Here is a 12,408-nt window from a genome sequence, read left to right on the forward strand (position 1 = left end):
CCCTGAACACCTCCAGCCCCCAATCAGTGGTGATTTTTTTTCTCTGCTTCTGAACTTCTGTGTCATTTATGGGTACATGATGTTGGTATTTGGTCATGAATTTTGACTTCTTACCTTTTCCCTTGTGTGTTTATGGTTTCTTTCTCCATCTAGAATGTAATCCCCTTTAGGATAGAGACCACATTTTAGATGTGTTTCTGTCATCCACAGATTATCCAAAAAACCTCTTGCCTATGGTTTACGCACATTAATCTCTGTGAGCAGGACCTACTGGACACCAAGAAGGGAGCCCTCAGAATCCTAATTTGTAAGCCTCTAAGGTTTGGTTTGTCTTCATAACAGGACTGGAGGCTAGACCCACTTCGGTTTTAAGAAGCAGCACAGAAAACAGGGTAGATGGGTAGCTTCCTAACTTTGTGTAGCGGTGAAATTCTTCCTTTAAAGGCAATCTTCACAGGAGCACATTCAATAAAGGCAGGTGGGGGTGGCGTTCTGGCTGCCCAGAACAGGGCTGCCTGAGCCCTCACCTCTCTACGGCAGCTCGGAGGAAATCTTGGGAAACCACTAGGAAAGATCACATCTTACTTGACGTAAGAATTTACTGAATGGCTGGGTTACTGAGAGAAGAAACTATATGCACTCATTTTATTAAAAGCATATTTTTTGTTGTGCTTATAAAGTGGCAATTAACTGACTTTCCCCCCTTGGTTTCGTACAATTTTGTTTTTGTTTTTTTTCTCCATTAACCTTGTTCATGCCTTATTCTCCTGAGGAGAAGCTTCTGCCAGAGCCCTTGCTGCATTTGATTAAACGATCCCTTCACTCTTCTGTTGTCCCCATTAAATGGGTGTCTCCTTGAGTGCAGATGCTCTGCTTTATTCATTGTCTCCCCTTCAGCCTGACCAGGACGCTCGGTACATAGTAGGTGCTCAGTAAGTGAACTCCCAAGGGTTCTGAGTCTCTAGTTACATGGCCTAGTCTCAGTGAGCCAAAGCCAGCTCGTGGCCTCTGTGGGTGACCCACACTGAACTGGAATGTGGACTGACTTGACCCTGCTGTTCCCTCGCCTGCTCCCCGCTTCTCCTGCCCAGCTGTCATGGGCTCAGAGAATATTAGTTAGAATATTAAGAAAGATTAATTAGGAAGGCAAATTTGCTCTAAAAGGTGTAATTAATTCCAGAGCCAAATAGAAGAGCATTATGGATTATCTGCATTGCTGCTGCCTTCACGTAGTGTGCATAATCAAGGGCTGACTAGACAAGGACAGAATAATTTTTTAAGTGTCAGTGCTGTGTAGACGAAAGTCCATATGGTTCCCTAGGTAAGTGGGCTCGTGGCTGAAACAAAAGATTTAGACTGAGGTCGGGCCTATGTAAGTGAAGTAAAGAGGAACCATCCAATCAGATATCCTGCCCTGGCTATTCCAGCTCCTAAGTCACTCATGATCATGTGTCTTCATCTCCAGCCTTCCCCCAAATTGGCGTGGTCCAAGTCTGAATCAATTTGTTTTGGACTATAGTAATAATGCCCCCAACTTACCTCCAGACTCTTTCCTACCAACTCATTTTCCACTCAGAATAAAACCTAAATTGTTTCAAATGCAAAAACACATAATTCTCCACCCAGTGTCAAACATAAATTTAATCCTGCCACGTCTCACAAACTTCCAAATGAGCCTAGGGGTGAAGGGTCAACCCCTTAGTGTAGCCCACAAGATCCTTCACAAACTGGCCCCAATCTACCCACCTGGCTCATTTCCCTACTCTGTCACCAGACTCCTACAACGGTTGTCCTCAGTCCCCCGTTATGCCAACTCTTACAGGAAAAGAGTGTCCTTGCCTTCATGTAGGAAAGAATTCAAATGTGAGTCAATATAGAGTTTAAAGTAAAAGCAAGTTTATTTAGCAGAGAGTAAGAAAATGAAGTCCACCCCGTAGACAGAAAGCTCCAATGACTAGTGGAAGAGAGACTCCCTCCATCCCCCGGGGTAGGGTTTATATGTGTTTTCTGCTTCCATGAAAAATTCATTGGTATGGGGAGAAAGGAGGCTAGAAGAACAATGGTAAGTTTAACTTTAACTTCAGTAAGATGCAAGAATAGGGGCAGGTTTGTCTTTAACTCTTGTAAAGCACAACCTGTGTTTTCTTTCCGTGGGCTTCACTGCAGGGAGGGTCCTAATGGAATCTTAGTCTTCTGGAGAGACTGCTCTGTGTCTGATTAACGTCGGCCTGAGTTCTGGGTCTTGGAGCATGTAGGCAGCAGGCTTGGAATCCAACCTGTTATTTCCTTCTTTTTAAAAAAATAGTCCTCATGCCCTTTCCCTTTATTACAACTATTGCCAATTCTGGACCTGCCAACCTAAATGAAAATTTCAATCCTTGGGGCTTCCAATTCTAGACTCCTGTAGCACTCGGCTAACAGCTTATCTTATTTTCTGGTTTTGTAATTGTTTGTTTTCTTTTCTCTTTAGGGAGACAATGAGCTCCTTAAGAGAAGGACTGTAGCTTTGGCATCTTTGTATTCTCTTCTATTTCTCCCTAATTGAGGCCAAGCATAATGTCTGCCTCATAGCAGGTGATCGATCAATATTTATTGAAAGAAATTGGTCAGTTAATGATTTCAACAGCGATACCACCCGGAGTAGCTCACTGAAACCTAAACTTCTTTTTTTCTCCAGTCAATAGTCAATGCAGCTTAAAAAAAAAAAAAGTCAATGCAGCTTGAAATATCTGGGAAAATGCCTCAGTTCTCCATTCCCTTTTGCCTCCTAACTGAAGCTCAGAGGCAGGTGGCTTCAGGAGGAAAGCCGCAGGAGAATGGCGAGTGATGTAGGCTTCAGCCTGGCAGCTGCTGATCTTTGCTTTAGTTGATTTCCCCCTTTGCAAATGGTTCATTGGCAATAGAAACTGCAAATCTACTATCTGCTCCCCTATGTAAATTGCATTTACATTTAAATTGTGCATTCTTCCAAAGGATGGGGTTAGTAAATAACAGCAGATTAAACTTGAGGAGAGGAAATTGTGCCCCGCGTCAAACCTGAGACTGAAGTGACATCTGGCTTTTACTATTTCCGTTATTTCAGTTTAATAACAGCATGTGGCATTAAGGGAAAAGAAATTGGATCTACATTTTAATGAAAGGAGGAAGCTCTCAGGGTTGAGATACCTTATCATGTTGAATACCTAGTCGATTGGCAATTAAAACTTGCTTCCCTCAAGAAATAGAATGAACTATCTTTGCAGCCTTGGAGGGAATAAAAAACAAAAAAAAAAGCTAATGCCCAAGAGTTCACAGATAAAACCAAAGGAAATGGGTGCTGTGAACATCAAAACCAAATATTTCAGGATACTGTACTGCAGAGTACAGAAATTCTTAAACAAAATAATGCTGAGAGTAGAATCATGAACATGCTGGTGGGATCTTCAAGAGAATAACCTCAGACAGAATAGTTTGCACATAATAGGGGGCTCAACCCAATCAGGTCATCTGATTGAATTCTTTGTCAACTTAGCTTGTTTTAAACCCCGAAGGTCTGACCAAGAAAATATTTTAGAAATGTCTGTTTCATCCCAATAATTTAACTGCTTAAATGATAGCAATTCCACCTGCTGTCTGCTTTTTTTGTGGAAAGCAATTCTGGGAAATGTAAACAAATGCGTGTGTATCCCAATAACCCAAGCCTGTCATTATTTGCTTTGATTGAAACAAATGCGTCAATTTTCAAAGTCTTTGTCTGGTGCACCCAATGTTTGGATGTTGGCAAATATGTGTATTATATGTGTGTTTGGAAACTGATGCTCTATTCACAAACTCTGGAGCCTTAGCCCTTGGAACCACAGCTTGGGATCACTCAATGAACCTCCCTGACCATGCACCCAAAGGTGCTCTGTCCTTCCCAGCACTTGGAAAGTGTTGCAGTGATAGGGTCCCATGGGCAAGTGTAAATAGGATGGAGCCTCCTGAGGAAAAGATGTGGAAACTCTCTGAGGATAGGGCTCATGAATAATTAGAATAATGGAAAACACTCATATAACGCTTACTGTGTATTATAACTCATTGAATGCTCATAACACACCTGTGAGGTAGGTACCATTGTTACCACCATTACAGATGAAGAAAAAGAGACAAAGTAAGGTTAGTAACTTTCCCCACCAGACGTCACCCAGATGGTAAGAGAGAGCTGGGATGTGACTCCAGCCAAGCTGGCTCCACTGTCCCCTTAACAACTTTCAGGTGACTCCCTCTTATCCTTGGTTTTTAATTAAAGCATTGTGCTTTCCTAAATTTACATTTTGTCTTGCATAATTGTCTCATCAGTCTCTTTTGAAAGACTGAAGTGAACAGTCTAAGGGATCTTTCCTTAAACAAAATAAAGCGACAACAACAAAAACTGGCATCCTGCAACACAGATGACAATATCTGTCCCGGAGGTCTTACAGGAGTGTGCAGAGGATGAAATGAGATGATATGAAAGTGCTTTGAAAAGGCTGAAACCATCAAAATTCTGCAATGTATTATTATTTACCTGTACTCTATCCTGATTCTTATTTTTTTAATTTTTAATTTTTTTATTGGGGAAAAGTGTGCTTTTTTCCAGGATGTCAAGTCGTTGTTTTTCAATCTAGTTATGGAGGGCGCAGCTCACTGGCCCCTGTGGGACTCGAACCAGCGACCTTGGTGTTGTGAGCACCTCGCTCTAACCCCTGAGGCAACCGGTTACCCGGCAGCAGTCCAGCTCTGAGCTCAAGCCCACTGATCCATGTGGGAATCGAACCCGTGACCTTAATGTTATGAACACTGCGCTCCAACCACTGAGCCAACTAGCTGGCCAGCGGTGGCTCAGCTCCAAGCTCAAGCCATTGTTTCCAATCTGTTTGTAGAGGGCGCAGTTCACTGGCCCATGTGGGAATCAAACCAGCAACCTTGTTGTTAAGAGCTCACGCTCTAACCAACTGAGCCGTCCGGGCGCCCCTATCCTGATTCTTATTTTTAAATGAGCAATTACTTAATAAGTCAATAGAGTTTTCTTCCACTTTCTCATTTTCCCTAGAGCTATGGCCAAACTACCCATCTACTATTGTGGGTCTTTTGATGATGGCCTAGACGCTTGAGTTTGTTTGATTTCTCCTTTATCTCCCTAGTTCTCAGCACCATTTGGTTTGGTAGCAGTTCTTTCTCCTCACTTCCTGTGCATGATAACTTCTCTGCATCCCTTGACATTTTACCACGGCAGTCAGCCTATGAAGTTGACTAACGCCTTCTTCTGTTTGAATTTAGGTTAAATTAATCATCTGACTTTCTCATCAGTCTGTTGCTATGAGGTTACTGATGTCACACTGTCAGTATTATGATCATCATAACATTTAACAGGCAAAAGGGATTGGTTGCTAGCGGGAACCCTTGGGTGAAACTCACCCAGCTTTAGTAACCAACCCAACGCAAGACTTTAGACAACCATGTAAAGGGGTAAGTGGATTAATCATACAGTTGGATTCTATTTGAATATTTTTCTTCCATATGTGTGTTCCCTCCTGGCAATTGTCTAGTGTCACTTGAAATTGATGAGGGCACTTTTGGAGGTTATTTTTGGGAAGGTGGTGAAACAACAGACAGCTGTTCTCGGGAAGAAATATCACAGGATCCGTCTAAGCTAGCTTCCAGTAAAAATAAAATTGGAAATGCATTGCCCTTTTCCTTCCAAACATTAGGTTGTTTACTAGTGACCTGAAAGTGTTAATTCAGCTTCCCAAACATGTAGAAAAGAAGGAAACGTACATTTACTAAGCACCTATTGTGCATCGAAATGTGACTCTGGTCAAAGTACAGCTTTAAAAGTAGAGAACTGTTAAAATAGGCCTACTCAAACAACCCTGTTATACATGACAATTCACAGGTTTTTCTAGCTAGTGTACAATGTTCTTCCTAATTAGACATTGACTGATCACCAATAAAAGCAGTCATTACTTAAAATTGGTTCAGATCCTCCAATGCTGAGTAATTGTCTTGTAGTCGTTTTCACTGTGATATTAAAAAGCCTGGAAACATGATAGAAATGAAGTACAATAAATAAGCCCCTAAATTAAAAATCTCTCTTAAAAGGTTTGACAAATGGGTCTGTCTTTTTCAGGATTTTGTTAAGTAGGTAGAGGGGTCAGTTTGGGGGAATAGAGGGATCAACTGATTAAACTGATTGAACTTGAGGCTATGCAGGTTTGGAAAGCCATATTAAGACTTGCGTAAATCTATATAAATCAATTTGTGTGCCAGAGAATGAACAGCTGACTTTTTTCAAATGCCAATTCAGCAATTACAAAGACTGCTGGCGGTTAATTAAAAACTACCATCTCATTAGATTCAGAGTTGAATTACAAGTGTGAAAACTACTACTGTTTGCAGTAACTGAATGCTCCATACTCTGTACTCTCATCTAAAGGAGGACAGGGATAAATAACCTTCATTTAACTCACTAAAAAATCTCTCTCAGCTCTTTCATATTTAATTAACTTCTTTTCTTCTCAGAGCTTGAGTCTTACTCAGAGTTCCTAAGCAATAATAGAAATATTTGTTCATTTTGTGCAGAAGATTTTTCTCACATTCGTTGAGTAAAAAAGTTAGAAATAATTGAACCCCAAGGACAGTAGGGAAAGTGACACCCATCCAAGCTTTGCATCAAGGCAACGAAAGCTGGAAAGAGATTTATGGCAGAAAACAGCAGAAAATGGTGATTTTTTTTTTCTTTATTGCTCGTGTACCTCCAAGACTGGGGAGATAGGGTTGTAAACATTTCTGTGGACTGGTAAAGTTTTAGTTCTTATTTGTAAGGTTGTCTTTATGAATTTAATGTTTTACTATTTCAAAGATTTCACTGCCAGAAAAGAGACCAAACTTCTATCATCATGGTGGACGTGAAGTGTCTGAGTAACTCTGAATTACAGAATGAACTTCATAAGCTTGGATTTTTACCTGGGCCAATACTATGTATGTATGCAACAAATATTAAAGACTAATCATTTATTACTTATAAACTATGTCCAAAGATTTAAAATTATTTACAGTGGAAGGAACACATGCAACAAGAATCATTAAAATAGAAATAAGAAAATAAAAATACTACAAAACCATAAGAGGGAAGAAGAGATAAATACACGCAGATCCTACTTACAGATTAGTAGGTATGGTGCCAGACAGAAAAAAATCCTTTTTTCCCCCACAGTGAAAAACACGTTACTCTTGATTATATCACCCTAGATTTTTTTTTTTTTAGTATATGTACCATGTTAACTATTTATGTATTTATTGTCCATATTCCCCATAGATAGAATTACGACTTTGTCAGTCTTGTTCTCAGATGTATCCAATGCCTGACTCTGTGGCTAACTCACAGAGACCTCACCTAAGGAAGGGAAGGAGTTGAGTAGCTGTGGGGTCCACCTCATTGTAAAAACCACAATTAATAAAGTAAGGTATAAGAAAGAGGATCAGAGTTTTGAAATACCTTGAATCCATTAGCATCCCATATACAAACAGAACAATTTAATCTGCTCTGCACATTTTCCCCCAGCTTCCACCAGAAAAGTGTATGAAAAAAAATTAAAGCAATTGTTGGTCTCACCTCCCTGTACATCACCTGTGATGAATGGACCCAAAATGCTGAACAGAGCTCAGGACTATGAAGACAGTAAAGGTACCATCAGAAGCTGTACTGCTTGATAGCAACTTTGTACTTATTAATACCTTGGCCAGCATGACTTATGCAGCTTTAGATGGCATGCAGGGTGACCTGTGAAATAGCCATATGGCTTGTTTGCACACAGAGCCTGGAAAATAGGCTTCTGGGCTGCAAAAGGAATGTTCAACTCCATGCTTATATTCATGCAGTGACTCAATTGGGTGGAAAGTGGGGGCAAGGATTGGTCAATTTGCATGTCCTTTTGCTAACCAAAGCCAAATCTGTGTTTGATTTCTAAAACCAGAAGTTCCTACAGGTAATTTCCAGATCTCCTTTGAGGTCTCAGCCTCTGTTTTGCTTCAATCAATAAATGTGACAATTATTTTCTTTGGATTAAGTGATTTCACATCCATTCAGAAAGATGAACCAGATTGTACCTCCCTTTGCCTACTGCCCCCCTGACTTAATGGGAGCTGACCACAGCTGGTCTCTTGTAGGTCCCAGGTGGGTGGGGAGTGGTGGTCTCTGGGATCTGAGGGCTTCCCTTACAGCAGCCTCTGCCTAGGCATACCATTCTCCTGCAGGGGTTTGGGCTCTTAGGGGGTAAGCTTAAAGATTCCCACAGTACATTCCAAGGTTCTTTAATTCAATGAACATTTATTAGGACTTCTCTATGAGCCACAGTAAAATAACAAGAAGACCATTTATTGAAGGCCACCAATGCGTTTCCTGCCTAACTTACATTATCTCATTTAACCCTCATAACACTTAGCTGGAGTTCAGACAGGCCAACTGACAGGCCCAGCGTCATATAGCTGGTAAGTGGCGCCAGAAGACAAGCATCAATGACAATGTGCCATGAAGAGCAAAGCCCATCTGTCTTCATCACCACTACATGTCCAGCTCTTAGAACAAGACCAGGCCCCCAGCAGGAATTCAGTGTATGTTTGTTGGATGAAAGTGATATAGAACTGAGATTTGAACCCAGATTTGAACTCTCATAGTTGTGCTCTTTCCACCACATGCCCTACACTTTTATCACAATTTCTACTGTGAGGATAAACACATTACATTTTTGACCATGTTTGACCTACAAAAAATAATGACAATTTCATATAGTTCAAATTAATAGCTTAATAAACAATATAAGTGCCTTGGGTCCTCTGAAAAGTCCCTGTAACGCCTGATATTGAAGATGGCACAGGTGTTGAGAGCTTTCCCGAGTATGGCTTGGCTGGCCTCATTTAAAGTGGGCAGCAGGGTTTGGGGATGGACCCCTGAGCAGGACAGTTAGCATGGGGATACATCAGGGCAAGTGGCTACCCCTTTCTGGATGTCGGATGTGTTCAATCCTGTTCCAGACCTGGGGCTGCCTGTTTCCTGTCCTGGAAAGGAGCAGAAGGGACTAGATCAGACTTCTAATGCAATGCAGTGCCAGGCTTGAAGATTACAGAAAGAAAATGTCACTGCTCATGATTGCTGAGGACTGCAGGTCAAAGCTGCAAAGTCAAGCTGTCATGGTCTCAGGCCAAGCTGCCCTGGTTCCCAGCATGCAGCCCTCCACGCAGCACCCCACAAAGGTGCATTTATGCTGGGCTAGGAGAAAATTGGTCTTTTGGTTTGTAAGCTTTGCCATTGCTTTACATTGTGTCCATCTGATGCTAGTCAACCATGGGCAATCAAGTCAGAGGTGGAAGCTCTGGTTCAGCCCTACCCTTATAATGCAATTCTGTGATGTCAATGGCCTGTGGTGGGTACAAGTAGGCACCTGCTTCTCCAAGTGAGGTCTGAATCAGACATTTGAATTTGCTCATTGGAGGAGCCTCATAGACTCTGGTGCCATTAGAATAGAGGGGTTGACATGGAACTGATGGGGTCCTATGAAGATTCAGCGTTGAGCCTTTTACAGAAAAACCTAGTCCTAGGGTGGGGTTGTGGTAGGGAGGGGTCGGGGGGCAGTTCCAGATCTGAGGCTGGACAGTAGGTCATCTAAACAATGGATAGATTAAATTTTTCTCATTTTTACTGATGGTTTTGACACTGGTTGGACATAGCTTTAGTGATCTACCCTGTTTTCAAACTTTCCAAATATTTTTGACTTGGGTAGCTCATTTAAAATCTCTTCTGTTAAAAGCTCTGCTGATGTGCAAAAATACACAATTGCCCCAAGTTTATCAAAATGCTTCTTCACAGACCGAAGGGCAGGGCTGATCTACAGCAACCTTTTCTGCCCTGGCTGTTCCCCTGGGTTTAAAGCCCTTTTAGCACAGGTCTGGCCTTCTTTCCCCTGGGTACTTCTTTGGATACAGAAGGAGAAAATTCTCCTGCCCTATCTTGACATTCAGAGAAGCACGGGGCTCACAGCTGGCTCGAAGGGGCAATGATTAGACTGCAAATAGCCCCCCAGATGAGCAGCGGCTCAGCTCCGCAATGTATTGCTCTCGGAGGCATAGAAACAGGACAGCCTCACTGTCAGGAGCCCTCTTGGGGTTCCCAGTGGAAGGCCTAAGAGTGTTCCACACAGGCCACTGCAGAAATGTTCATTTTTCTCAGAAGGGCAAAGTGAATTTGAACTCTCATAATTGTGCTCTTTCCACCACATACCCTACACTTTTCTCACAAAAATCTGCCCTACAAATGGTAGAATTCACCCTGATGCTCGGTTCTTATTTCCTTGGCTAGCTAGTATGTTCTCATGGCCTATTTTCCTTTTGTTTCCCATGATCCAGAGCTTAATGCCACTATCATTTTGAAAGGAAATATCATACTCTCATCAGAAAAAAACAAGGGACCCAAAAAAGTATGTACAATTCTAATGCATGAATACTTTTACACATATATTAAGTATAGGAAATAGCACTTTTCATGTATACTAAGAAAGGAAATAGCAAGTCAATACATTCTGCTATAAGTGGGAAAATCCTAGTTTAAAGAAGCTCATTTTAATTCAGGTTCTTGTTTTATGTAATAGTTTTGTGAAACTATTACCGTGTTCTAGCACAGGACCCAGAGTAAAAGGGTCCTCAGGCCCCCCCTGAAAGAGCAGCCAGCCTGCTGTGCCCTGCAGCTGTCATCCCCTCTCGCCTTTCACCAACTGTAGTCTACATTCACATATAGCATTGAGCACTGTTCTAGACCCACAGGGAGCACAGGGCCTCCTGTCCCTTCCTCGTCCCCAGACACTGAGATCTGGCTTCTACCCTCACCACCATATTGGAGCACTCGGCCAACTGTATGAGTAACAGGTTTCGGGGTGAGGCCAGATGGTTTAGAGTCCGTGCCCTTCCACTTGCCAGTTGTGTGACTCTGGAGAAGTCACTTAACAGATCTGAACCTCCTTGTACAGTTTAATAGCAGTTCCTACCTCAGACGGTGGGTGTGAATTGCAAGGCAGGCAAAAAGCCCTTAGCACAGAACACAGCACGTAATTCGTTTACATAATGGACTCCGAGATACCAATGCTAGTGACCGAGTCTTTTGACCTCGGTCCCTCTTTGTTAGAAGTGTCTGCCTCCTGGGATTTTGGCAACTCTGTGCTCTCTCTCGGTTCTTGATTTTCCCTCTAACTGTTTTCATTCTGACTCTGTCTTCTGGGCCCTAAATGTACCTTGTGCCTGAGATCTCTGTCTTCAGCCCCCTTCTCTTCCTGCTCTGCACTGTGAGTCCCTTGGCCATCTCATTCCCTTACCACTTCTGTATCACGACTGCACATCTAACCCTCATGCAGGACCTCTCTCCGGAGTCACAGGCCTGCATATCCTGTACGGCCTAGGAAGCTCCTTCCCTCTTTCTTGCATTCACTGAACAAATGGTTATTTATGACCATGAGCATTTCATAGGTTATACAGATGTGTTCATACTTCTCCCATGGTTATTCTCAGCACCTTACACTCGGGATATCCAGCACCACTTGTGTTCATGGCCTCTTTCTGTCTTGGTGGTTCTACCTTCCCACTGTCCAGGCTCAAAATCACAGAGTTACCTTGGAACACCTACTCCCCACAGCTCCTCACATATAAACAGTTGCCATGTCCTATGGATTTGAATTATGATTTAAAAAAATCTATCCCTCATTTCTCTTCCCACTGCTGCTATCCCAGCTTGGACTCATATTACTTCTTTTTTTTTTTTTTAATTTGAACAATTGCAATACCTTCCTAACTGGTCCCTGCCTCAGCCTTTACCAACTGCAGTCCAGATCTACAGAGATTGAATCATATCATTTTTTGGCCAGAAACTTCCAAAACAAGATGCAAGCTTACTACCCACCATGAAGAAACTCCAATATCTCCTGTAAAGTTATCTCCCTCACCATCAAACCCAACCAATACCTATCCTGTTTCTGCACCTCTCACATCTCTTCCCATGCACCTTTGCCTCAACTATTCTGTATACCTGCATTTCTTTCCATTCTTTCCACCCCCACCCCATTCTTCTTCCTGTTAAAATCCTGTGCTCATTTAAGGAACGCCGCAAAAGGCCCTTCTGTGTATCCCTTTAAAATTGCATTTGATCCCCTTCAGTAGCTGTCACAGTGTCTAGCTCTTGAAGGAGCCCAAAGATCACTTCCTCAAGTCTACCAAACAGCTCTAGTGACACATAGGTTACTTTGCAAATATGGTCTAGTATTTAAGCTACTTGCTGAGTTTAAATAAATGAAAAGAAAACCTCAGGCAAACATTCCTGCAGTAAGCTGTAACTTTAGCTTCCCATCTAAACATAACTCGAATTTGATGAAG

General features: G+C 42.2%; 1 protein-coding gene across 1 annotated transcript in view; it reads left to right on the forward strand.

Moving 5' to 3' along the window:
- Positions 1-6,896: 6,896 nt before the first annotated feature.
- LEMD1 (LEM domain containing 1) overlaps positions 6,897-12,408 on the forward strand; it is a 33,497-nt gene continuing 27,985 nt past the window's right edge. The window contains exons 1-3 of the mRNA XM_033093225.1: positions 6,897-6,978; positions 7,562-7,684; positions 10,399-10,469. Of these exons, the coding sequence (XP_032949116.1) occupies positions 6,897-6,978; positions 7,562-7,684; positions 10,399-10,469 (276 nt within the window). The remainder of the gene's footprint in view (positions 6,979-7,561; positions 7,685-10,398; positions 10,470-12,408) is intronic.

Source organism: Rhinolophus ferrumequinum, chromosome 22, assembly GCF_004115265.2.
Source record: "Rhinolophus ferrumequinum isolate MPI-CBG mRhiFer1 chromosome 22, mRhiFer1_v1.p, whole genome shotgun sequence".
NCBI classification, from domain to species: domain Eukaryota; kingdom Metazoa; phylum Chordata; class Mammalia; order Chiroptera; family Rhinolophidae; genus Rhinolophus; species Rhinolophus ferrumequinum.